Raw genomic sequence first — 27,592 nt, 5'->3', positions numbered from 1 at the left:
CAGCTTGTTGGCATCCATTATGACGTGATCTCTGCTGCACAGGCAAGGAACAGGGGTCAGGGAGGGGAAGTCACTGGTCCATGATTCGCTCACAGAGAGGGTACAGACAGCAAAATCCAGACTCAGGTCTGACTTCAAAGCCCTCGAGCTTTCTAGAACAGTTCAGGGCCTCCTCTGGGATTCTTCCTTCTGATGCAAGATGTTCTGAAGGGAAAATATCCCTGAAGCCTGAGTGGGTTCTGGGGGAACCAGAGTGAAGAGCAATGTCCTGGGGCCCAGGACTGTCGTCCTGGCTGGGATCTCAGCAAACACCTTTCTTCATGTTGGAGGATGAACCTCCCAGGAGTCTCTTGCTGAGCTGCCCTGGGGCTGCTCTGTTCTTTAAATCAGACTCAGAGGCAAATTGCCAGAAATAAGGGTAACATTGGTGATTTTACCATTTTATACCAAAACTTATGGTGCTCAGGGTATGTGTGTGGGTGAGAGAGAGAGAGAGAGAGAGAGAGAGAGAGAGAGAGAGAGAGAGAGAGCGCATTATGCTGTATGATTTTCCTAGTTTCTTAAGACTTTTGGTTACAAGCGATTGAACATGTTGACTATTCTATGGAGTTCCTTTGTCTCTGCAAAGAGGGAAAAAAATGGGCTTATTTCATGAGGAAGAAATTTATATGCCATGTGGGAAAATTTCTCTTGCATTCATCAAATCAAAGAGGAGATTGACAAAAAAAAAATTATATATATATATATATATATCTCATCCCAGCAAGGTGGATTTTAGGTTTAAATGCACTGTGGCGAATCTCCGTCACTGAGCAGGGACAGCTCTCTCAGACTCTGGAAGTGTCAGCTCCCTGATGGGAGAGTTCATCTTTTTCTGAACTTGGAAAAAGGTGCTTGAATGCTTGAATGCTGAAGGCCTCAATTACAGGGCCGAGGAGTTTAGGACATTAGTCAAGAAATGTAAGGAAAAAAAAAAATTAAGCTATTTTGGAGTTAACACTGTGCCAATCACGAGGAAAATTCCAGACATCAGAGGAGCTGCAGGCTCTATGTTTCAGGCTGTGACTATCTTTAAATATGTGAGGATGAAGGGAGGGGAGGGGTGGGCGGGAGAGGAGCCGGCTGCTTTGGCTTCATTTGTCTTCGGACATTATTCAGGGAAGCTTTTACCTTCCTCCCGCTACACTTTGTAGGAAACCAGAAACCAGCCTGAAGGTGACATTGCGTTTTAGCAGCACTTTGGTTTACAAAACTCTTTCACATTTATTATGCTTTCCATTATCTCACCTAATGTTCCCAAGATTAAGTGAGAGAGGTTATTGTGTCCCTGTACGGTGGCTGAAGACCTGGAGTCCTTCCTGTCTGGTCTGTATGGCCAGCAGAATCTTCCTGAAGGGCTCAGAAGGTCAAGAGCAGGTCAGACAGCCCCACGCCCCCACAACTCCCGAGATCCACTGAGCGGACACCAGCCCCTCTGAAACGTGGGTTTCCACATCTGATCCATGATGGGGTGGGGGAAAGAACATGGGCTCTGGAGTCAGGGTCCTCACTGACTCCATCCTTCACTGGCCTTGAGACCTTGAAGAAGCCACAGCACCTCCTGGGTGTCAGAAAAGAGTGATGGTAATCCTTACCCTTCTCTGGCTCGTTGGAGCAAATGAGAAGATGGATATGAAAGGACTTGTGAACTGCAAAGCCCCGGACATATGTTGTTTAATGCATGCAGGAAAGGGGGTTGCTTCTAGAAAGGCACAGAACACCGCTGCAGGTGTCTGACTCCTACCTGGCCCTGTCTGGCCCCACTCCCAGACTGTCGATGCCCACCACAGGATGGCCTTCTCTGAACTAAGCACCCACACTAAAGCAGGCTGGAGGCCGGACTGAGGAGCCTGCACCATCGGCTGGCTGGTCCTCCATCTCCAGGGCTGAAGGACGTGGCCGAGATCAGAGCCGGGCACGTGGAAAGATTCCCAGGGCCAGAAAGTCATCGTCTACTAGGGTGGGGTGGGGCTTCGGGATGGCTGCCATGCTTGAGGGAGAAAACCAGTCAGCTGGGGATCTTGTGGTGTTCAGCAACAGGCCGGGCAAGGCAGAGGACCAAGGCTCTGGAGGGTGTCTGCGGGCTGTGGAGAGGAGGGCGGGGAGGGGTCTCCGCACCTTGGGCTGCTCAGTGTCCTATGATTTCAACAAGCCCCTCCCAGGGCCTCTGCGCTGTGCCCCGTGGTAGGCACCATAACAACAGGACTTTCTATGTCCTCAGATGAATGCAGAGGGAGCCGTTCTTTCTGCATGGGGGACTGCCATGGGGTTTTGCAGCTGGACTTTGAAGGGAACAATCATCGTTCAGAGGACACAGATTGGTTAGGGCCAAGGGAGCAGCAAGGGTGGGGACCCAGGCAGGCCCCTGCTGGCACCACCCACCCCTGGGCGGGAAGTGGCATGTTCGCTTCCTATCTGACAACAGATACAGAAAGCCTCCCATGAGGGTTGGCGTCGGCGTGAATAGGAAGGGAGGGGCCTCCCTGGGGACAGCTCTGTCACCTCTGTGGCTCTCTGCTGCCCTTAGCCCATAGGGATGGGGGGGTGGGAGGGGCTGAGCAGCTTGGACACCAATGAAGTCCTGGCGAGAGGTGAGGGCTGAGCTAGGAGAGAAGGCAGAGTTCTTGAGGGGAAATAAGAGGGTAGTTTGTGGCCTGAGGCTCTGCTCTGCCCCGGGGACCAGCACTGGCCCTGCCTACGGGACCAGCACTTGCAAACAGCTGCCCCGAATCCCTGCATCTTTGCAGCCCCCACTGCGGGCTTCCTTCTAGCCAGGCCAGTGGGACAAGGCTGGGCCTCGAACATCAGGAAATGGAGCCTATTTCCCTGGGGGCTGGAAGGACAGAAATAGGCAAGGTCATCACACAAGACATGAGGAAGCTGGACAGGGACACCAAAAGGGGCAAGGCTGGCTCCTCTGGAAGGCTTGGGCTGGGCCAGTCTGTTCCCTGGAAGAAGGTGCCCTCCCTGGACACCCGGCCCACTTATCCTTGGATGCCCCTGTACCAAAGGCGCCCAGGCTGAGCCGATCTTCTTACCTTCCACTCCCTCTGGAAGCCTGACCCTTCAGGGGCTTAGCTGGCGGCCCGTGTGAGGACCAGCGTGGCTGACTGCATGTGTGGGGGTGGAAGGCAGGCAGGGGTGGGGAGAAGAGCTGGGGTGGAGGCCTTTCTAAGAACGGGCTGCAGTCTAGCACATGGGACCCTGAACTCTGCCCCAAGGGGTCTCTGGGCCTGACCAGGCTCCCTGGCTCTCAAGAAATGGCGGCCTCATTTCCTTCCCTAACTGTCACAGCCAGTATTCCATGTCCCCAGAACATGGCTCTTCCCCAGGGAAGGGCTGTTCCCCAAAGGCAGCCCCTTCCGGTACTAAGGGGCCCCATAATTGACAGCGACCTTCCTGCAGGTGATGGGCAGGTGGGGGTGGACAGGACATCTCTCACCATGAGCGCTGACATTTTTATATCATCCCAAACCATGTGGCTGAAATTCAGCCTCTTGGCTCCTGCCCCAACCCCAATCCGGTGTACTTGGTTGGTTTCAGGACGGAAGACTGCCCTTCATTTTGGCAAGCTAGCACTTTCTGAGGACCCACCCGGAGGAGTGGTGTCAAGTGAGAGCTCTGCTTTAAAGACTGCAGTTCCCAGATGATGACAAGTGTGCCCTGACATACTCTCCTGGGGCCTCTCACTTTCCATTTGTTCTGTCCAAAGGGTGTGGCAGAGCAGGCTTGGGGTCTTGAAACTGCTCCGAACAGGGGACCTCCCTCCACACACATCCTGCTTTCCCTGGTTCTTACCTGGATCTCTTGTCTCTTCTCCAAAGCCCCCCTCCCCTCCCTGGGGACTTTCAGCACAGTTCTGGGCACATGGGGTCCTTGTCCTTGGGGTCAGAGCTCCACCCTTGCAGGGGTCCACTGAGGCCACAGGACCATCTGGACAGGGAGGCTGAAGATGGGGTCAAGGCCAAACAAATTCAAACAAAAGCCTGTGAGGCTTCCCGCTCACAGGCTCTAGGAGCCTAACTTAGTTACATCTTAATTATTTCTTAATTAGTAACAAAGCAAACATTGCAGCAACAGGCAAACTAATGAAATAAATGAGGCTAATCTGTTAACTACACCCGGGTAGCACATGATTGGGGTGGGAGGTTTCTGTCGGCCTACTTGGTATTTCCACTTCATTTTCGGAGAATGGGTGGTAGGAAAGGAACATGGTGTTCTTGGACTTTTAAGGGTGGCTCTCCGCGGCTCCCCGCGCACTTGAGTCTCAGCTTCCTCTACATGGCTCTCGGTCTTGGGAGTGACTGTGCCCTCCCGCCCCAAGCACGGCAGATTTGCCCCAGTTGGTGCTTCCTGTGAGCCCGGAATAGAAGGTGCCATCTGTCACATTTCAAATGTCATAGTCCACTGATGACTCCAAAGCAGAGTGGGGGGGCGTCTCCAAGAGGCCTTGGGAGAAAGGCGGGCAGGAGTCAGCCTTGCGAAGCAGGAGTGCAGCAGAAGAGGAGACGAACGGGAATCTCCCACGGGATCCTCCGCGGCCTGTGTCCCCCACAGGCAGGAGCCCAGGGGCTCTCTCCAGCCCCGAAGGGCACTCGCTTCTCCTGGGCAGGCAGAGTGGCCTTCAGGACAGAGTGTGTCTGGGATAGGAGAACTTATTAGCACCGTTCGTGCGGAGTGGGGGGTGGTCCCCCACCGGCTGGGCTGCAGGGCAGGCCCCCTGGGGCGAGCTGCTCTGGGGGGTACGGCCCCCGGCTGAGCCACCCCGGCTGCACAGCAGGCGCTTCTCGTCCAGCAGGGACAGGTGGTATTCGCAGAGGTCGATCAGCGAGGCCACCTGCTCGTGCAGCGGCAGCATCTTGAACTTCCTCTGGGCCAGGAAAAAGAAAGCTTCTACGAACGCCTGCAGACACATCCCTGCGGACAGAGAGACAAGCGTCAGGGTGCCCTCAGCTGCCCGGGACAGCTCAGCCCCGCCACAGGCTGCTGGCGAGAGCCTGTCTCCCCACCATGCTTCCGTTCTGGAAACTCCCTACAGGGCTCCAGAGTGCCTCCCAGGCCCGGGCCCAGGCCCGTATTTCACAGCCATTTACAGCTTCGACCCCTGAAAGAGCCCTGTGCAGTAGATCTAATGCAGGCACAAAACCGAGTCTCAGATGAGAGGGGAGACCTACGTAGAAAGTAGGGTTTGAATCTAAACCTAGCCGAAGGCCTCGTCCCTGGGCACTGCAGTTAAACGTCCTCATTAAAACCCAGCTCCCTTACTTTTCTAATTAAGCGGGGAAAGTTGTTCAGATAAACCCAACCTGAGAGCTAAGTTCTACGTGTTCAGGGGAGCACTGGTTACACAGGCCCGGGCATTTGTCCAGACACGCCCAGTTGTGCCTTAAGCGTTACACATTCTGCTCGATGTGAATTTTACCTCAAAAAGTAAAGCTCTCTCTGGTCAAAATTATATTCTGGAATGTGTGATGTATGGTCCCCACTGTATCTCTGGAATGTTCTTCCCCTGCTTTGCCTCATAAACTTCTACCCATCTTTGGGATCTGAGCTCAAAGTCCCTTGTTCAGTGAAACCTTCCTGATGTCCAGATTAGATGGACCCCAGGGACAGGCTTCTCGCACTTTCTTGGCAGCCTGACTGTGGCGCACAGGGGGCGTGTGTGGTTACTTGACTCTGCTCCTCTCTGCTCTGTTGAACTGTGGGCTCCGTTCATCATTGTCCCCAGTGCCAGGTAGCCTGGAGGTGCTCAGTGTAGACATGCCAGACACATGGGGTAATGGGTGAACGATGGAGGGACGAGTGAGTCAAAGCTTGGCACTTCGAGACATTGCCACCGATCCTCAGGGGGTCACTATCTTTATACCCACTGTACGGGTGAGGAAACTGACACATTAAGTGACTTCCTTAATAACGTTACACAGTCAGAGAAAAGTCTGCAAAGTCAAAATTTTAAACTTTTAATGTTTAGGCACTGGGCATTGAACACAGGGGTGCTTTATCACTGAACCACATCCCTAGCACTGTTTAAATTTTTTTAAATTTTGAGACAGGGTCTTGCTAAATTGCTTAGGGCCTTGCAAATTTGCTGAAGCTGGCACTAAACATGCAATCCTCCTGCCTCAGCCTCTTGAGTTACATGCCACTGCATCCTGCTTGGAAAGTCAAAAATTTTAAACTAAGTTGTACTGCATGAAAGGTTTTTAGTCTTGGCAACATCCTAGTGAATATGGACCCTGGGGTCTAGATCTCTGGGATTCCCTGGGCTCCCTGGGGAGGGGGGACACTCAGGTCAGACTGAAGGCCAACATAGTACTTTCAGATGAGATTGGCTCAGACTCTGCTAATCTCTTCCCAGCGGAGGGCACGCTATGCCCCTGCCTGCCACCGTGGGCAGAAGCCTAGCCCACAGTCTGTAGATACTGCATATATATGGACCCTGGAATCCAAGAGCACTTTTGCTTTGGAGCTTGAGCTGAGCAAATTGGTTGGTTTTTGTCTCCTTCCAAGCCCATCAGCTATTTCAGCTCTGCTACTCTTGATTCAGGACACCCTTCAAGTCCCTGCTCTGCTTGGCCCTGAAAGGAAGAGTTGATAAAGAGCACATGACCCTGGTGGAAAACGTTTTTGACAAAAGCAAAGGCCTAGTGTGAACAGACTTAGGGACATGGGGCCTCAGTCTGACCAGGAGGCAGATGAGTCCCAATGACCCACTCTGGGTCAAGCTCTCCTGGGGCATGCGTGGACGTGTTGCATGCATGCACATGTGTGTGCATCTGAGTCTGTGTTCATGCACACACAGTTGGGTAGAAGGGTCAGACACATGGAGTAGAAGAGCCAGGATGTAAAGCCAGAGAAACTCAGTTCCCCCACCTGCCCCCCATTTCCAACTATGTGATCTGAAGAGTGTGGCCTCTGAGGGTGCCAAGTTCATGAACTGCTGGTCCCTGGTCCCTGACAAGATAAGGAGCTCAGTGCAGAATGTAAATCACCTCTCCTCATCAATCACATTGTCTAGTTCAGCTGACAGTCTTCTGTAGCAAGTCTTTCTGGATTAAGGAAGCAGTTTACACTCTGGCTCAAATCCCATGCCCACGTAACAAACGGTTTGTGGATTGCAACTTTGAGTAGCTCTGATGTACCAGACTCTTAGCAGCATCCCAGTCACCACGATCTTGTTAAAATTCAGATTCTGGGGTGGGGCCAAAGACACTGCATGCCTTTGGCTTTGGAGTAGTGCAGGCGCTGCTGCTCTCTGGGCCACACTGATTAGCAAAAGTCAAGGACTTGCTGCTCCTTTTCACTTAGCAAACGTTACTTTTGTTCCCTTCATTGAAGGCAGACTGTGATTAGAGCTATAATGCTCAGCAAAAAACACAGTGAAGGCTTATTTGGGGGGAAAGAAAGCATAGTTTGGCTATCTAGAAGGAGGCACTCGAGACAGAGAGACATGGATTGAAACCGTGACACTTGGTTGTCTGTTGCTTTCTCCATTCCTGAGTTTCGACAGTAAACGTGTGCAAACAGCTACCTTTAGTCATGAACCCTTTGCAGTCACCTGAACTTGAAGCCAGGAGCACATAACTCTTTGAAAAAAATGCAGTGCAAATTTCTGTGTATCTCTTCAACTTATAAGTTGTTTTAAACAACAGTCCCCACAAGACCCCTTTACGCTTGGAGGATATGTCTCAGCACATAGCCACAAAGCACCAGAGTTCACTTGCCCTGTCTTATCCCTGGTGCTTCTTGGTCATCTCTACCTTGTGCTCTGGGGCCAGTATTGAGTAAACCAGACACAAGCACTGCAATGCTGTGACCGTTGGCCCGATAAGGGAGATGGCTGCTTGGTGACTAATGGGAAGGTGGCTTGGACAGCATGGACACATTGGACCAAGAGAGGATTCACAGCCTGGGAGAGATGGAGCAGGAGAGCCTGGGATTTCATCGTTCTACTCAGGTGCACAATTTATAGCTTTGCGAATTGTCTACTTCTGGAATTTTCCATTTACTATTTTCAGTCTGACATTGACGGTGGGTAACTGAAACCGGAAAGCAAAACTCTAGATAAGGGGGAACCACAGTCAAGGGAAGAAAGAGGCAGCAAAGGGTCATGGATATGAAAGTCTCTGTTGAAGTCAGGCAGGGGTGGCTCAGAGTCCTGCCCACAGGCCATTCGTCCCTCAGGGCCCTTGGACCTGCCCAACCAGCAAGGCCGCTGTCATTATCCTGGAATCTGCGCCCGACATCTTTCGTCTTACCGAAGGGCTGGTGGCACATGAGATTCCCAAGTCATAGTCGGTAGCAGACGAAAACAAGACCAAGCGCCAGGTCTCCGGATGAGCTCAGAGTATCCTCAGCCTGCACGACGCCCCATCCCCCACATAGAAACCGAGAGAAAAGAATCAGCCCACATGCTTCTGGGGCCAGGGGCTGGGGAGAGGCCGTCTCGGCTGCCTGGCAGCCCTGTGCCCTTTGCTCAGCCCTGGGGAGCAAGTTCCAGCAGGCACAGAGGACAGTGAGGCCTGGGAAACGGGAGCCGCCCCTGCTGCATACGCCGAACCTGGGGCTCTGCCCACGGCCCCTCCGAGAGGCTGCACCTCTGAGTTGGACAAGAGATTGGCTTTGATCCCCATTTCATCAAGGCAGTCCAGGAAAATGGTGGCCTGACATCAGTGAGCTTCAGAGAACGGAGCCTTTTTAAGGCTGGAGGAGGTGGGGGGAGGGGGCGGAGGAGAACAGGGGAGCCGGACGCTCAGAATAACCTAAGTTTGGATTCAGGATCGGGTTGCTGGGGTTTCCACCAAAGGAGTGAGCCAGGATGGGGCAGAGGGGCAACTCTTACCTGGCTGGAGCTTCCAGCCTTTTCTAGAGCCTTCTCAGAGTGTGAATATGTTCTGTCAGGAGGAGCCGCGTCTTTCCGCTTCCTTATCATGACTTATGATAGAACACAGTGGGAATAGTGGTGGAGAACGTGGAGAAGCTCAGTCCTGGCCTCCCTCTAGATCTCAGGTGTGCTGGCCGACTGCCCTTCTACCACTTTCTGTCCACCGGAGGATGTGCTTTCTCCCAGTTGTGGTGACAACACATGCATGTACTTTATTTTGCCTAAAATAATACACATTTTTGTGGGTTTCTGTGCAGCCTTCTTAGCCATTGTTTTAACGATTGCATAATATTCCATCAAAGCTGGGCATCCTGTCACCTGGCTGTGGTCCCAGCCTCTCAGAAGGCTGAGGCAGACAACAGCAGGAGGCTGGAAGTCTGAGACCAGCCTGGGCAATGTGGCAAGACCTCATTTCAAACAAACAAATGTGCTATCAATTTTTTTGCCAGGCACATCATTTCTCCACCCCTCCCTGTAGGATACTAAGACTGTTCTCTTATTGAGAATATTATAATGAACAGTTGGCATGTCATTGTTTTTATTTCCAATTCATTTATTCCCTAACAATAAAACCCCAGGAATCTGGATTATTGTTTTTCTTTAATAAATGTTAGATTTGTCTGCTAATTAATTTCATGTTAAAAATTCTTAAAACCTTATGGAGCACCACAATGGACAAAAGGCACCGACGGGTAGGTGGGAGACAGAACGTTCTGTCCCATTGAAGCCAGGGAGCAACTGCTCACTCACTGAACCAACCTAAGTGTAAACGAATGGGAACCGGGAAGCAGCAATTGCTATGGAGTTTTAGGAAGCAGTATGGCAAAAGTTTAAGAGCCTTTCGAGAGTTCCTATCATTAACCCTCTGATCATAATTCTAGGAATTTTCCCTAACACACTCTCCCTTCCAGAGGATCACGGCCTGCAGTGATGCTCACTGCCACCTCATTTACAGTACAGGGGGGCAGGGAGCCACGCTAGACTTCTAGGGCATTAAAAAAAATTCTTTCTACTTTTCTGTGTTTTCCAAAAAAGATAATGCCTACTCAATTTTGATTATAATTAGAAAAAGAGATATCATTTTTAAGCTGGACATGGTGGTGCACGCCTGTAATCCCAGCAGCTCAGGAGGCTGAAGCAGGTGGATCACAAGTTCAAAGCCAGCCTCAGCAACTTAGTGAGGCCCTAAGCAACTTAGTGAGACCCTGTCTCTTAAAAACAAAAGGAAAAAAAAAAAAAAAAAGATGTGGGGATGGGGATGTGGCTCAGTGGTTAAGCAGCCCTGGGTTCAATTCCTGGTACAAACATACATATATATTATTTTTAAAATCCCTCCAATCCAGCCTCTGAAGTCACTGATGATAGAAAACTTGCCTCTGTCCACCCCAGGTGGAGTTAAGAGCCCTTGCTTGGTGCTTCCTCTGGATTATTGTCATATATTGAGATAAACCCTGAGTATGTGACTGTCTCTTTAATAAGCCTAGAGGCAGGGAATATGTCCCAATCATTTCTCTATTCCCAGCATGCAGGACAGTCAGACACACGACAGGACCAACAAATATCCATTGAACACACTCAGGCAGACACGAACCTTTGATGCAGGCCTTATTATTTCCATTTTACAACTTTATAGCTAGGAACACTGAGATAAGCCTGGGTATAGAAAAACTCTTCTCTGAGATTTGCTGCCTTAAGAAACCAACATGATACAGAGCAGAGGTCCTTGAACTTTAGAATCCTCTGGGGGACTGTGTTAAAATGCAGATGGAGCTGGGACTTGGTGGTGCACACCTGTAAACCCAGAGACTGGGGAGGCTGAGGCAGGAGGATCATAAGTTGGAGGCTAGCCTCAGCAACTTAGGCAGGCCCTAAGCAACTTAGTGAGACTCTGTCTCAAAATGAAATATATAAAAAGGACTGGGGATGTAGCTCAGTGGTAAAGCACCCCCGGGCTCATCCCTAGTACCAAAAAAAGGGGAAAAAGTGTACATGGAGGTGCCACCTCGAGTTTCTGATTCAGAGGCCTGAGGTGGGGCCTTGAGAATTTGCATGTTCAATAAGTTTCCAGGCAATGCTGAGGCCTGCGGACCAGGGACCCACTTTGAGAATGCTGCCCCCACCAAGCTGAGCCCAGTCTGTTTCTGAAAGCCCATCTGCTGATTTGCAAAAAGACCTGTGGTAAACTGCAAGAAGGTTACCTTTGGCTAAAAATGTCTGCATTTTTAAAAAAGACATGGATGGAGAGAAACCGCAACCAACAGCTACAGGGGAGAGTCCTTGACTAGGAGTGAACATTTCATCCTCAGTCTCCGGTCAGTTATTTTTAAAGGACTAATGACGGAGCTGAAAAACCATGAAGTTGTTCCAACTGTGCATTAAGCCCTCTTTTAGTTTCTGGGAAACCACACGTCCCTGGTTTCTTCCAGTATCATTGCTGGACCACTAAGTGCAGGAGAGCTACAGAGCCCTTTGTCTTATGGAGCTAGACTGGGAAGGTTCTAGAAGGTCAGACCACAGACAGCCCTGTAGACCACAGCAGGACATTGGATTTTATGCTGAAGGAGACCAGAAGCCACTGAGGAATTTGAAGTGACCCTGTGGCTGCTGTGTTAAGACCTAGTGGTAGGGGGTGCGTGTGGAAGAAAGCAAGAAAGTCCCTCACAGAGCGACTGCACTAGTCCAAGCAAGAACCGAGAGTGGTGGCTTGGACCACTGTGGCAGAGGTGGCGATGGTGATGGATGATTAGATTCTGGGTGTAGTCTGAGGGATCCAGGATCTGTCAGTGAGATCCAGGATCTGTCAGTGAGATCCAGGATCTGTCCATGGGTTGAATGCAGGTGTGAGGGCAGGTCAGGCGTCCTTGTGAGGGAGGGCCTGGGACACCAGGCCCGGGAGACGAGGCTCCCCGCTTGAAGGCAAGAGTTTTCTAACCTTTATGCATACACGAAGCTGAGGACTTTACCACAAACGCAGGTCCACGCTTCCTCCCGCTTGAGATTCTGCCTGTGAACAGGCAATGAGACCTCTTAAACCGAATTTGGGAATCCCATCCCAGTGGGTGATCGGACACCTTAAAAACAACCATCGCGGCAACTGGCCACATCTGGAAGGGCTCTGGAGGAGGCAGGGCAGTAATCAAGAGGATGCTCTCTGGGGCAGCTGCCGGGGGACCAAGGCCCTTGGGAGTGCTCAGAGAAGCTCTCTCCCCTGGAAGCCCACTGCCCACTCCTGTCCCGGGCTTACTCTGTTTGGGCAGCCCTAACAGAATCCCAGAGACTGGGAGGCTTAGAACAGCAGAAGTTGACTTTCCCGGGCCTGGAGGTGCGGGACAGTGTGCCCATGGGCACGGGTTCTGTGAGGGCTCTCTGCCCGGCCCACTTTGTCTCTGCATGACAGAGTGAGCAACTGAGGTCTCTGGCGTCTCCTCAGATGAGGATACTAATCCTATTGGATCAGGGCCCCACCTTCTGACCTCATTCAATGTCAACTCCTTCCTTAGAGGACCCATTTCCAAGTTGTCACACTGGGGATTAGTTTCAACGTGTGAATTTTAATCCTTGACACTCTTAAACCCCCTGTCGTGCCCAAGTGGGAACACTCTCGTCTGCTACCCAAGTTCCTGAGGTTACCGAAGACATTAGGAAAAATCAGAGAAGGGCTACCCTTTTTTGTGGAGCCCGTAACCCCTCCCAGCTGGGATTGGGAGTTGGAAGGATCTGGTGGTAACACTCCTTTACTAACCTGTTACAGTAACAGTAACGAAAGTAAATATTAATAACGCTTCATTGTTGCGCTCTCATTCCATGTGAGACCCTGGGCTAAGAGCTCCCTGTATGTTGCTCATCTTTGTCATACAAAACCCACTGAGGTGTCATCTTCAATTCCATCTCACATTCAAGAGCCATGCCAAAGTCACACAGTTGGTAGGTGGCAGACCCAAGGACCTCTCTCTTAGCTTCTTCACTCCACTGCTATTTTGAGAGTCTTCAAAGAGATGGGCAAGTCAAAGTTGCCTCTAGCACCTCCAAGATTAAAAGAAGAAAATTCCAGAAACAATACTGGCCTCACAGTGAATGAGGGATGGGCCTCATCCATCTCTGCTGAATGTCAGTAAGAAGGTAGTCGGATCTTTTGGTCTTTGCAAACTGACTTTCCCCTCCTGCCTCCCACACCTGAAAGATAGGCTGTTGAGTGTTTTTCAGAACTTCATTTGGGTTGATGGATGTCACTGGAGGAAGCGGCCTTTGAAGTATTCCAGTTGCAGCCAGACTCACACCTCTCACTGGAGACAGCCACTGGGCTATTGAGATGCGGCCTCTGACAGGCCAGGCCTCATTCTGTCAATCACTGGGATGAGGGTGGGCCCACTGGCTCCTGCATGGTGGTGGGGGTGGAGTTTTCTCCCCTCACTCCCGGGAAGGCATCCTTGCACACAGGACTTAATGCAGGCACGGCAGCTGCTCTCCAGTAATCCCATCATCTATTCTGGGGCTTAAGGATGGAAACAAGAATAATACCTTATATGTGCATAGCGCTTTCCAATTTACAGAGAATATCCACCTTCTCACTGGGTCCTCAGTGTTTGAAGAAGGCCAGTATTGCAGGTAGTCCCCAGTTACAGTTGAGGAACCAGGCCCAGGGAGGTCAAGAGGCTTGTCAAGGTCACCCCCCAGGTGGACGAGGCAGTGTTTCAATCCCTCCTATCTCACACTCAAACCCACGTTCTTTCTCCTACACTATTAGGCTTTCATAACATCTGACATTTATGTATTATTTTACAGTTTACAGAGCACATTTGCATATATGATATAATTAAATCCAAATCATCGTCGACAGCCAGGGATATTATCCCAGACTGAATATGAGATTTTTTTTTTTCCTCTCAAAACTACCCAAGCGCCTCGCTGGCCTTTCTGTTTCAAGGTATTGGCGGGCAAGGTCGGTCCTTGCCATCCCTTTTCTCTCCCCAACCTTTAAATCTTTCTTATTCCTCACCTAGAATGGATGTTTCTGTCTCACAGTGAAATCCTAAGTGGATGCGAATACAAGTTTTCTGTTCGGAATCATTGCTAGGAAATAAAGCTGAATGATCTGGATTAGAATTAGCTTAGTGACCCCTCTCTGTGCGATGAAACGGCCCTCAGAAGAGCAATCTGCGAGGGCTGTGTGAGCGGCGAGGTGGTTCATCACCAAGAGCTCCGTTGTCGCTCCACTCCTAGGGCCCCGGCAGCCTAGCTCCCCGCTTGCTGTTGCCCCGTCTCCCCAGGCCCTGGGGTCTCAGAGGACTTCACGTCTGGTAGATCAAACCTGGGCAGTTCCCATGAGACAGCGATGAGCTCTGACTCGGGGCAGAACAGATGGATCCACTTATTAGCTGGCAGGGCGTTCTGTGTCTCTGGGTCTCATTTTCTTCATCTGTAAAATGGGGTCAGCAAAGCAAAAGCCTGAGTGGCGTTAGCGAGGCCCCACCCAGAACAAGTCCAGTGCAGAGCTGAAACCTGGTGGCAGAGTGCCTCTGGGTTCCCCAGGCTGCCCTCACCTGCCCGGAGTGCTATTGGAGTATCGGTTCCGGTTTCTTCTTTCATGGCTGCTAGCTGATTGCTGGTCTCCCTGCCAGACTGACGTTCACAAGGCGAGGATTTGGGAGACTGGCTTCTCCGTGCTCTCTGCATGGCTTTGAGCTGGTCACTTCCCCGTCATGGGCTTCACATTCCCCTTCTTCTGTCAAAGGAGGGCTGTGCTGGGTGCTTGCTCTGGATTCTAGAAGCATTGGGAGTGATCGTGGCTTCTGAATTTTTAAAAAGGGAATAACTAAAATTATAAGACGCATTTATTTAGGACGCTTTGTCTGCCAGGACTCCCGCTGAGTACTTTCCATGTCCTGTGGCTGTTGCCCCAAGAGGTTGGCTGCTGATCCTCAGTTGTGTCTGTAGGAGTGAAGAACCGCCAGAGGCACACGCCCCAGGCCACCTGCAGAGGTCGTGCTGGGATCCCCACTACCGCCCTGTTCTCTGTACCAGCGAGATTCCCCCCCACCCCCTCAGCCTTCTAGGGAAGAAAGGTAGGGCCCTTGTTCCCTCCTGTCACTGCCCGCAGCACCCGCAGTCATTGTCCGTAAGCGTTACTGCAGCAACAAGACGACATCACCTTTGTCCTTGGCTGGCTGGAGAGCGAACCAGAGACAGGCTGGAACCAGAAACAAACCTTGCAGAAAAATCACGACCCCCAGAAGCAGCAGCGCCTGAGCCACGCACAACATCAGAGGCGGAAGCACCCCCGCCGTCTCTCGTTAATCACAGGTCTATCCCTGGCTGGTTCAGGGGGCCGGAGGTCCCAGTCCAGTTGAATCCCACATCACCGGGCTCCACCACGACTCAGACAAGTTCCTGAGTCACCGTCTGTGAAGGCAGGCCACGGTACCGTCACTTCTTATGGTGTGACTGCTTCACACCCTTCCAGACCTTTCTCGAGATGAAGGGCTCCAGTGAGTCTCGATGCTCGCTCCTCAGCAAGTGGTCAGAATCTCCAACCTGGGGAGGACTTCAGGGAGAGCAGCCCCAGGCTTTACAGGACAACAGTCGAGTAACACAATCGGGGATCGGAGGGGAGGAGTCAGCACCGGTGCCTGCGGCCGGCCCTCAGGCTCTTTGGCGCTCACTTTATGGGCACTTCTCATTTAATCCTCAAAACAAAATGTGGGTGGCAGATGCTTTTGGGTCCTACCCACCTGGCGCCTTTGCCCTTTGGTTCTTTGCTTGTGTTTAATGACTTGGTGAAGCTTCGCTTTTGCCTTGCGTTCTGTCTGGTGGCGCAAGAAGGCAGAGCCGTGGGCCTAGAGCCCCACAGACTGGAGTTGGTGGTGGGGATCTGAACCCAGCTTGGTGACTCTCTCCTGTCCCTGTGCGGCTTCCAGGCATCAGGCTCGCTCGGGCGAGTTAGCCGAGAAGCATGACTTTCACACTCCCTGCCTTCCCGCAGCTGCCCTGTGAGGCTCTGGGCCCTGGGTCACCCTCCCCGGCACCACCACCGAGGTCATCCAATCCACCACTTGGCTGTGTCTGGCCATGGAGTGCTCACTCTCTACCGCCCCAGGAGCCCCTTTCTCTGTTCTCTGCTCTTAGCCTGGACTGAAATGTGAGATGGCTCCTCATGGGTCCCACAAAACAGTCCTGCTCGGAGAGGATCCCCAAGGGAGCGCTGTGGCAACACACTTCCATCCGCACCAGGTGGACGCAGAGGGGAACAAGCCTCAGGGCAGGGGACAGGGAAGTGGGGACAGGCCGATGGGAGAGAGGGGCATGAAATGAAGGGGGGTTGTGGATAAGGTTCTAATACAAAGGAAGACGCCAAACATTGCCTGGGAGAGGCAAGAAAGGAGGGGAAACTGACAGAGGAGCCGTGTGCGTGGTGGGAAGCGAGTCTGCCTTCCTCCTCCGCCCTGTTCCTCCAGTTCCTGTGCTCTGGAAGTGCGTGCTCTTGGTAATCTCCGGCATATATGTATAAAATGGAATGTATGCATCTCTCTCTGTGCATCGGCATCCATAGACATAATTCTGTGCACACATACATTTCATGTATTTTCGCTGCACTTTTTAGCCATCTGTCTTGACACCTCTTCAGAGCAGCATACGAAGTTCTCCATTTCTCACAGGCTGGGTAGAATTCCATAGTGTGCATGTACCACAATTTTTAAAAACCCTTCCCCAGTGATGGACACGTAAGATGTTTTCTTTCTTTTCTTCTCTTTTCCATATGACCAACAATGTGGCGACGAACATCTCTGTACCTGTATCAGTACATACAACAGTTGAATGAGAGACTGCTTTTTTTCCAGTGGAACTTCTGGGTCAAAAGGTGTGTGCATTTTGACAGGTCTTGCAAACTGTCTTGGGGTTGGGATTTGAAGGGTCACCAGGACTTTGTCCATCAGAGTTGGCCGGGGAGGATCTGTCTGGACCAGAGGAGCTAGGTCGTGGAGATCTTAGTGCTACAAAGCAGCTTTCTTTGGGTGCTGGGGAGCACGGCAGGTACTGCTGGGCTGGCCTGGGTGGGGAGCTTGAGGACGGAGCAGTGAAGGGAGGAAAGGCAGGCGGCATAGAGACCTGCCTTCAGTGCCACCTTGTCAGTTTCTCCCCTGCTCCTGAAGGTGCCTGTCAGCCGCCAGGCAGCCCTGGGATCCTGCATTGTGGAAAAGGCTGCCCAGCACTGCACCTCCCCCACCAACACCCTCTCTGCTCCCTGCTCAGCCAAACTCCCTAGGGGGTGCTGGCCCAGGCCCTGCCTGCACGGTCTCCCCTCTAGCTCCCCAGAGTCCTTTCCTCCCTCCCCTGCCTCTCCGTCCAGCAGCTCTTGCGAGTTACGGGCACCTGCACTCCCTTCTGGGCTCTCAGCTATCCCTCCACAGCATTTGACAGTGTGGACGCCTCTTTGCCTCCCAGGTGCCGTCTGGTGCCACCCTCCTGCTTCTCTTGGTAGACTCCTGCTGGCTCCGGCTCTTCTTTCTTCTGCAGGCTCCTCTGCTTGGCCTTGCCTTGGGTCCTGCAGGGCTCTCGCCAGGCTCCTCTGCTCTCTCTTCCTGTCATTCATTCCTTGGGCTTTAAATATCTTCAATGAATTCATGAGGTTCAAAATGGTCCCAGTCGTTATCTGCGGGCCAGACTGCTCTTTGCCACCCGGATACCTCATTAGCATCTCAAGGAGCCTGTTAAAAATGAATGTCTTGGTCGTGGCTTGCCTGTCCTAGAGTCTGACTGCATCTATAAATGGCATCTCCACTCATTTACTTTCTAGAACAGATTAAGACCTGGGGGTCGATCTTTTATGCCACAGCCCCCCAGCCCACCCTCCACCCCTCTGCAGTATTATAACTCCTGCTTCCATCTGCCAACCCCCAGCCTGGGTGGCCATGGCTCCCGGTGTCCCTCACAGCCTTCTCACTGTCCTCCCAGCTCCATGGGAACATTCAGGACCACCTCTTAAAGACCCTAGTCAACCACACACTGGACTGCGTTAGACTCCCGGACAGCCCTGCCAGAGCCAGCCCCGCCCAGCGTCTGCAGCTGCCTGGTGCACCTGAGTTCCCTATTTCTCTCTCCCTTCCATCTTTCATCTCCCAGAACCTACTGCAAACCTTCTTACTTCTGGGTCCTTCCTTCTGTCCCAATTCTGTCCTGACCCACTCCCTGATATAAATCAGGTCCTCTCTGGCATTCTTATTAAAATGTGGCTATGTTATTTCACAGAACTCCTCAAAACCCCTGGTTCCAGGTGTGCATCTGTGTTGGAAGTCTGCCTCTGCCGCCAGGTGTCAGGGGCAAGAGGACCTGGGTGCTCTGTTTACCCACCACATCCCTCTCACCACCAGTGCCTGGTGTGTGGCAGGCCCTTGAGGAACAGCAGTTGACCCCTTGGGGGCAGAGAGAACCCGGGCTGGGTGCCGAGTGCAGGGTCCGCCTCTTCCATGCTGCTCGGCCACTGTGGCTAGTTCATGGCACTTTGGAACTTCAGCTTCCACTTCTCCCTCCTGGTTCTTGGGATGAGGTGGGTCCATGTGTCTGGCCCATGTCCCATGAAGGTGAGCTTCTTTCTCAACAGTCCTTAAGTCATCAGAGTAGGACCAAGTCTGGTGGAAAAAATAGTCTGCTCTCTAGCAGGGCAGTGGCTTGGAAGCCCCATCCCATTTTGGTGGCCCTGTCTCCTGAAGATGGCCTCACCCACCAAAGTCCATGCTCTCTCCTGCTCCCTCTGTCCACCCTCCAGTCACTTAGCTGGACCTTCTAGAATGTATAGAAGACAGAAGCCTCAGCCTTGGAGGGATGGAGGGTGGGGAGCGAGGGTGGAGCCCAATCACGAAGGGGACTCTCCTCAAGGAGAGACCCCTCTGAGAGACTCTTCAGAATCCACCTGTCACTTGGAGAGATGACATGAGGCAGATCGGTGTCAAAAATAAGACAGAGCAGTGGGTTTCAACTTGACTCACATTAAGGATGTCACGTTAGAGTACAAATGAGAGAGAAGAGAAATGCTCTTTTATGCGGGAGTTTATTTTTGTCACTTTGTCAGAGAGAAATTGCAGCCCTGAGGGCATTGGAGCTGCACAGAATTACCCAAAACATTAACATGCAAATTGCCTTCTTTAGAGAAGGTAATTTTATTAGTGCAAGAAAACGTTTCTTTCACTGTACTCACGCCTAGGAGCAGCACTGTCTGGGGGCCAGTTAGGGCCACCGCAAACGGAGAATCAGGGAGCCTCCCCGAGTTGGTTGGGATTTTGTCGCCTCCTCTAGGTGGGCCCGTGGGTGTGTGGTTAATGCCTGGCTGCTTGTGCAGGGCAGTGAGGGCAAGTGACTTGTTCAAGAAGCGGTAGAGCTAAGGTCACACGTCCTGAGTCTCAAATAACCAGGTGAGTGACAGGGAACTGCTAGAGGTCCTAGAAGTAGCCACTCTGAGAATAAGGAGCCCCGGGGAAATTCCACGCATCTCCTTGGGTTTATAATCATTCACTCGTTCATTCAAGCAACTTTCCTGGGCGTGGTCCCGGGCCCCCAACCCAAATTGAGCGCTGACCTGCAGGCGCTCAGCCTCTGGCTGGAGCAGGTGGAGAGAGGCACAGACTCAGACCTGCGGGCAAGTGTGCCAAGAACCACACCACATCGCACAGAGCAGGACAACCTGGCAGCGAGGGTCTGGAAGTGTCACAGAGCAGGTCGCAAGGGTCAAGGTTGGAGGGACGCTCTAGGCAGGGAGGAGCACAGGTGCCAAGATGAGGCACGTTGGCCTGCCCAGCAGCCTGCAATGACTGGCACCCAGGGTGTGGGCAGGACGGTGGGCTGGGATGGGGATGGGCGGCAGAGGGTGGAGCGAGGCCAGCCAGGCCCATCCCAGAGGCTGGCGAGCTGGATGTCACTTGCAGGTGGCAAGTGGACGTGCAGAGTCATGAGATTTTAGAAGGGAGGGCTCCTGCCCAGGGGTGCCAACGTGACAGAAGGCTTTTGAGGCTGCGCTTACATAAGGCTCCCTCCTCCCTCCGCAGACATGCTGGGGGAGCGTGGGCAGAGGCACCCACCGCCGCTGAGCACAGAGCCTCAGTCAAGTCAGGTCGCACGGAGCAGATGAGGTGTGCTGGGGCGCTGCCTGGGCCTCCCAGCCTGGGGGCACTTCCTGTTGCCCTCACAGGGCTGCTGCTGGGTCATATGCCCATTGTGGGGAACCCAGAACTCATCACAGCCCCAGGAGCTGTCTTTTAGGGAAGCCCAAAGGGAAACGTGGTGACTCTTCACATTTTGGTCGGGTAACTCTGTGTGGGGACTCTCCTCATGTGACAGGATGCCTGGCAGAAGCCCGGCCGCTACCCACTGAAGGCCAGTAGAACAGCTTCCCTCCCACCAGACCTGCCTGCAGACATGGCCAGATGTCTCCAGAGGCACTTGCAGGACTGGTTTTAAACACTGTGATTCATCTTCCGGCACTGAGATGAGGAATGTGTCCAGTGTGCTCCTGGTGAAAGAAGGGAAGGACAAGCTCTCTCTTGCTAACTCGGCATTTTCTTGACTGCAGACAGAGAACTGATCAGATGGCTCAGGAGATTTGTATTGTACTCCTGGATCAAGTGATTAAGCCCAGATTTGATCAAGGATTCTATTAAATATCTCTGACGAACCTCTATGGGAAGCCCTCCCGGAATGCTTGTGACCACGAAGGTTTCTCAAATACCATTAGATTCCGAAGGAAGAATTTTGGTTCCACCACTAGCTGGGTGACCTTGGGCACATTCCTTAACCTCATGGAGTCTCAAATTTCTTCTCTGTAACCTGGAGTAGGTAGCTTACCCCTCAGGGCTGGTGAGCAACATGCAACATGCTTCTCAGTTTTAACTGATCTCAGAGGCCCATACTCCTATCTTTACTACAAGGAAAAAAAAAAATAAAGCTGAGCAAACTGAAAATCAATGATTTCTCTAGGGTCCATCACAGAATTGAGGTCACAGGGAAAACTGCCAAGTTGAGAGCAGGAGAGACAGGTGAATACAGAGACTCAGCAGCCAAGTGGGCTCACCCGGGGCAGAAGCTGGCAGAGCCAGTAACTGGGAAGAATGAGTTGCTGGATGGGAGTGTTCACCAGATGGACAGGGAAAACTCCTGGAGGTAGATCTTGGGTTCTTAGGGGATCCATCACCATATTCTCAAGGTGAAGATGGGGGAAAAAATCCCAGCGCTCCCGGCCTTTGAAGCATGCCTAGACTTCCTCCAGAGCAAAGGTCTGTGGAGGGGAGACCACTTCACCAGAGGTACATCCAACCTGGAGGAGGGCTATTAGGAGCACTTCCAGACTTCCTGTCCCATGTAGGGGGAGGAAAACGGGGGTAAAAAGGGTAAGGAACCCCTCTGGAAGTCGCCATTCATGGACTCAGGCCCACCAGGTGAGATTCATCTTCAGATCTAAGGCGCTCTCTCTCAGCATCTCACCACAGCAACAGGGCTGCAGGATTACATGCAAGACGGGGCTCCGTGTAGGAAGAGGTTTTTAGGGAAACCCAAAGACAACAGGGGGAGAAAATGAGGATGAAGGACATGAGAGGGAACCCACGTCTCTGGCACCAACAGCTTCACAAACGATCAATGCAGCTTCTGGCAAGGTAAATATTGAACCTCTCAGAAAAGAAGACTAAAGAGAAGGAAGAAACTATTTTGAACTAAATAAAAATGAAAACAGAGCTTATTGAAGTGTGTGGGACACAGGGAAAGGAGTGGTTAATGGGAAATTTGTAGCATTGGATGCACATATCGGATGAGAAGGAGGATCTGAAATCAGGAACCTCAACTTTTATTTTAGAAAAATAGGAAAAGGAAGATAAAATTAAATCCAAAATAAGTGAAAGAAAAGAAATAATGAAAATTAGAAAACAAACCAGTGGAATTAAAAACGGGAAATCGGTAGAGAAAAATCAATGAAACCAAAAGCTGCTTGTTTTAAAAAGAGCTGTAACACGGACAAACCTCTAGCTAGGCTGAGAAAAAAAGAGAAGATTCCTATAGCACTAATTACCGATTACAAATGACTAATATCAGGAATGTAAGGGGGGCATCAGTATGATTCCCAGGGACATTAAAAGACTAATAAAGGAATTTTATGGAGTCTATGCCCACAGATTTGGCAACTTAGATGAAATGGACCAATCCTAAACAATCCTTGAGAGACACCATTTACCAAAACTCACACAAGGAAAAACAGATAATCTGAATAGGCCTCCTATCTAGGAGAAGGAGTGAATGAATAATAAATAACTTCCCTTAAAAAGAAGGCACCAGGCACAGATGGGTTCACTGGTGAATCTATCAGACATTTGAGAAAGAAATGATACCAATTCTCTTCAGTCTCTTCCAGAATATAGAAACGGAGGGAACATATATTGTTTAGACAGGTACTACTTAATCTGCAATTATTTTGGGACTTCTGAGCTATCTTTTTTTGTCATTTATTTTTAGTTTAATTCTCTGGGAGCATATTTTGTATGATTTCTATTGTTTTTGTTTCTATGTGTTTATGGTCTAAAATGTATTCTGTCTTGGTGAATGTTCCATGTGAAGAGAATGTATACTCTGCTCTAGTTGGAGAAAGCATATTAAATATGTCAATTAGATCTAGTTGATTGATGGTGCTGTTCAATTCAACTATATCCTTACCAGTTTTCTACTTTGCCAGATCTGTCAGTTACTGATGGGGACTGTTGAAATCTCCAACTACAAATTATAGATTTATCTACTTTTCTTTGTGGTTCTATTGGTTTTGCAGCATCTATTTTGACATTGTTATTAGGTGCATAGATGTTAAGGATTGTCATGTTTCCCTGAAGAATTGACCCCTTTATCATTACTAACCACCTTTGTCTCTGACAATGCTCCTGGTTCTGTAGATTGCTTTGTCTGAAATTAAAATAGCTAATCCCATTTTGTTTGGTTAGCGTATGTTTTATGTTTCTTTACTCCTCTGCTTTTTTTGTAACTTTATTTTTATGTGTGCTGAGGATTGAACCCAGTGCCTCACACTTGCTCAGTGAGCGCTCTACCACTAAACACCAGCCCCAGCCCTACTCCTCTACTTTTTATTATTTAAGCTTCTATGTTTAAAATGGGCTCCTTGAAAACAACATATAGTTGGATCCCCTTCTTTCCTTTCTTCCTTCCTTTTTTTTTTTTTTTTTTTTTTTTTGCGGTGCTGAGGATTGAACCCAGGGCCTAGTGCTTGCAAGGTGAGCACTCTACCAATTGAGCTATCTCCCCAGCCCCCTTTCTTTCTTTCTTTTGGTGGTGGTCTTGGGGATTGAACAGGGGCACTTTACCACTGAGCTATATACCCAGCCTTTTTAATTTTTTATTTCGAGAAAGGGTCTTGCTAAGTTGCCTAGACTGGCCTTGAACTTGATATCTTCCTGCTGCAGTTTTTCAAGCCTCATTTTCTTTCTTTCTTTTTTTCTTTTCTTTTTTTTTTAACCTGGGATTGAACCAAGAGGCATTTAACCACCAAGTCACATCCTCAGCCCTTTTTACTTTTTATTTAGAGAAAGGGTCTTGCTAAGTTGCTTAGGGTCTCCCTAAGTTGCTGAGGCTGGCTCTGAACTCTTCTGCCTCAGCCTCCAGATCTGTTGGGATTACAGGTGTGTACCACCACACCCGACTCGGAGGGCTTATTATTTATTCTCTTGACAATCTCTTATTTTAATTGATATATTTAAACCATTCACATTTAAAGTAATTACTGATTTAATTGGATAAATACCTAACATGATTGAAACTGCTTTCAATTCATTGCACTTGCTCTGTCTTCTGTTTTAATCTTTTTCTGCCTTCTCATTTTAATAGAACATTTTAAATGATTACATTTTCTTTTTCAGCATATCATTTCTTCTTCTCCTTCTTCTTCCCTTCTCCTTCTTCCCACTCCTTTTTTATAAGAGACAGTGTCTTATTACATTGCCAGGCTGATCTCAAACGCCTGGGCTCAAGGGATCCTCCTGCCTCAGCCTCCTGAGTAGCTGGGACAACACTGTTTTTCTTCTTCTTCTTCTTTTTTAATAAGTCATTATCCTAGAGTTTGCAACATACATTTCTAGGTAACAAGTCCATTTTAGAATAATACTGTGCCAATGAACAGAAAAATGAAGAAAACCTAGGTGATGTTGATTTGGCTATGCAATTTCAGATACAATGTCAAAAATTATGATCCATGAAAGAAAAAAATTATTAAGTTGAATTTTATTAAAATTAAAAGATTTTACTCTGAGAAAGATATTGTTAAGAAAATGAGATCATCAGGGAAGCTCCGAAGTGGTTGCCTAGCATGCTGAGGCCCTGGGTTTGATTCCCAGCACCATAAAAGGAAAAAAAAGAAAAAAAAGAGGAAATTGAAGAGATAAGCCATAGACTGATAGACTTGGAAAAATATCTATGAAGCATATATTTTATGAAGAACTTGTCTCCAAAATATACAAAGAACTCTTAAAACTCAACAATAAAAAAAACAACAACCCAATTAAAAAATGGGGCCAAGATATGAACAGACACCTCACCAAAGAAAATATATAGATGGCAAATAAAGATATGAAATTATGCTCAATATCAAATGTCTTTAGGGAACTTCAAATTAAAACAGTGAGGTACCACTACATATCTATTAGAATGACTAAATCCAAAAACTGATTATACTAAGTGTTGGCAAGACTGTGGAGCAACAAAATCACTCCTTTAGCTGGGCATAGTGGCACATGCCTGCATTCCCTGTGACTTGGGAGTCTCAGGCAGGAGGATTGCAAGTTCAAGATCAGTCTCAGCAATTTAGTGAAGCCCAAAGCCACTTAGCAAGACCCTGTCTCAAAATTTAAAAAATATAAAAAGACTGGAGATGTGGCTTAGCAGTAAAGCAACCCTGGGTTCAATCCCTGGTTTTTTAAAAAAAAAAAAAATGTTGTGCTCACTTCACACTATTAAAAAAAAGAGAGAGAGAGAGACAGCTACCGCACACCAACGGCGACGGGCAGAGGCGGTCGGTCGTAGCTCCGCCCCCGCACTTGGGCTCCGCCTCCCGGCCCCACTTCCGCCGGGCGAGCGTCTGTAGGCCGCGGTTTGCAGAATCACGGAAGATGGCGGCCATGACGGTGAACGGAACGACGGGCGTCTGGAGCTCCGGGTCTGCAGGCCGTGCTGCCCACCGCGGCCGGCATGTACGAGCAATTCAAGGGCGAGTGGAACCGGAAAAGCCCCAATCTTAGCAAGTGCGGAGAAGAGCTGGGCCGCCTCAAGCTGGTTCTGCTGGAGCTTAACTTCCTGCCAACCACAGGGACCAAGCTGACCAAACAACATCTCTTTCTGGCCCGTGACATATTGGAGATCGGGGCCCAGTGCAGCAGCCTTCGCAAGGACATCCCCTCCTTCGAGCGCTGCGTGGCTCAGCTCAAATGCTACTACTTTGATTACAAGGAGCAGCTCCCTGAGTCAACCTACATGCACCAGCTCTCGGGCCTCAACCTCCTCTTCCTGCTGTCCCAGAACCGGGTGGCTGAGTTTCATACAGAGTTGGAGCGCCTACCTGCCAAGGATATCCAGACCAATGTCTACATCAAGCACCCTGTGTCCCTTGAGCAGTACCTGATGGAGGGCAGCTACAACAAGGTTTCCTGGCCAAAGGCAACATCCCTGCTGAGAGCTACACCTTCTTCATCGACATTCTGCTGGACACTATCAGGGACGAGATGGCAGGGTGTATTGAGAAAGTCTATAAGAAAATCCTTTTCACTGAGGCCACCCGGATCTTCTTCTTCAACACACCCAAAAAGATGACAGACTATGCTAAGAAGCGAGGGTGGGTCCTGGGCCCCAGCAACTACTACAGTTTTGCCAGCCAGCAGCAGAAGCCAGAAGACACCACCATCCCCTTCACGGAACTGGCCATCGAGTATGCCCGGCAGCTGGAGATGATTGTCTGAGCCCACTGGCCCTGGGGCAGAGCAGGGTATGGTTATTTAAGAGTCACAGTGCAGGTTGTCCTCCAATAAAGGTGGATTGACATTCGTTCTTCCAGACCCTTGTATCCCCAGTTGGGACGGCAGAGAAACAATTATCATCTTTGGAGAACTTGGAAGTTTGGGGACTTATGGGGGTTGGAAATAACACCCTCCATCTAGTCAGCCTCTGTCCAGTGGCTATTGCTCCTGGTCTCAAACACAGATGCCCTGTGGCACATGGAAGAGCACAGGCCCCAAATGGACACACTGGAATATTGGGCCAGGGCCTCCAAATCTTTCAGCAAAGGGTGTGAAGTGTCCCATTTTTAAAATGTTGGCAGTGGATTAAATAATTTTACAAATGAAAAAGAAAGAGAAACACTTCTTTATTACTGGTAGGAAAGTAGAATGGTACTGCCACTTTGGAAGACAGTTGGTCAGTTTCTCACAAAGCTAAACATAATAATATGTATCAGTTGGAATTCTTCAGAGAGAATCAATAGGACATAGATAGACAGATGAAAGGAGAGGGAATTTCTTAGGGATATTGGTCATGCAACTATGAAGGCTGAGGAGTCCCACATCAGGCCGTCTAAAGGCTGTAGACCCTGGGATGACAATAGCATGGTCATGTCTGAAAGCCTCAGAACCAGGGAAGTGATGGGGTAACTCTTAGTCTGAAACCAAAGGCCTGAGAACAGGGGAATGGGGGCGGGGTGCTGGTGTAAATTCTGGCATCCAAAGGCTAGAGAGCCTGGAGTTGTTTGCTTTTTTGTTTTTTGTTTTGTTTTGTTTGGTACTGGGGATTGAACCCAGGGGCATTTAACCACTGAGCCACAACCCCAGTCTCCACCCCTCTTTTTAATATTTTGAGACAGGATCTGGCTAAGTTGCTCAGGGCCTTGCTTAAGTTGTTGAGGCTGGCTTTGAACGGATCCTCTTGCCTCAACCTCCCGAGTTGCTGGGATTACAGATGTATGTCACCCCTCCCGGCTAGACCCTAGAGTTCTGATGTTCAAGGGCAGGAGGAGAAGACAGTCCCAGTTCCAGGAGGTGCGGGGGGGCAGTGTTGAGAGAGAGAAAATGGCCTTTCCTCTGCCTATTTTGTTCCATCTGGACCCCCAGCTGATTGGATGGTGCCTGCCCACATGGAGGGCAGATCTTCACCCCTCGGTCCACCGACTCACATGCTAACCTTCTCTGGAAACACCCTCACAAACACACCCAGAAATATTCTTTGCCAGTTTTCTAGGTATTCCTTAGTCCAGTCAAGCTGACACCTAAAAGTAACCATCACACCATATGATCCAACAGTCACATTCTTGGGTATTTGCCTAACCGTGTTGAAAACTTATGTTCCACCCAATACCTGTGCACGAATATTTATAGCAGTTTTATTCATGATTACCAAACCTGGAAGCGACCAAGATACCCTTCAATAAGTGAATAGACTAACAAATTGTGGTACACCCCCTTCAATGGACTATTATTCAGAGATAAAAGAAATGAACTATGAAGTCATAAAAAGACATAGAGGAACTTAAATGTGTATTGCTAAGTAAAAGAAGCCAGTCTGAAAGGGCTCAATACTGATTCCAACAATATGTCATTCTGGAAAAGACACAGCCATAGAGTGTGAAAAGATCAGTGGTGGCTAGGGGATTGGGAGAGA

The 27,592-nt window shown here is 50.0% G+C and overlaps 3 protein-coding genes across 6 annotated transcripts in view; 2 read left to right on the top strand and 1 right to left on the bottom strand.

Annotated features, from left to right (window-relative positions):
* Dab2ip (DAB2 interacting protein) overlaps positions 1 to 27,592 on the top strand; it is a 241,180-nt gene that overhangs the window by 201,341 nt on the left and 12,247 nt on the right. The window lies entirely within an intron of this gene.
* Ttll11 (tubulin tyrosine ligase like 11) overlaps positions 766 to 27,592 on the bottom strand; it is a 233,373-nt gene continuing 206,546 nt past the window's right edge. For 2 of the 4 annotated variants that reach the window (XM_047524512.1, XM_047524513.1), the window contains one exon: positions 766 to 4,956. In XM_047524512.1, coding sequence (XP_047380468.1) covers positions 4,664 to 4,956 — 293 coding nt within the window. In that variant the 3' untranslated portion in view covers positions 766 to 4,663. The remainder of the gene's footprint in view (positions 4,957 to 27,592) is intronic. The other 2 variants (XR_007104937.1, XR_007104938.1) reach the window with 2 other exon arrangements.
* On the top strand, positions 5,830 to 26,283 carry LOC124964751 (26S proteasome non-ATPase regulatory subunit 8-like). Its single transcript, XM_047525409.1, is given in 4 exon segments — positions 5,830 to 5,916; positions 24,958 to 25,112; positions 25,114 to 25,586; positions 25,589 to 26,283. Coding segments are annotated over 4 exon segments (1,029 nt in total). The 3' UTR covers positions 25,903 to 26,283.

The sequence above is a fragment of the Sciurus carolinensis genome, chromosome 14 (assembly GCF_902686445.1).
Source record: "Sciurus carolinensis chromosome 14, mSciCar1.2, whole genome shotgun sequence".
NCBI lineage: Eukaryota > Metazoa > Chordata > Mammalia > Rodentia > Sciuridae > Sciurus > Sciurus carolinensis.
The sequence above is the reverse complement of the archived record's forward strand: the minus strand, read 5'-3'. Positions and strand labels throughout refer to the sequence as shown.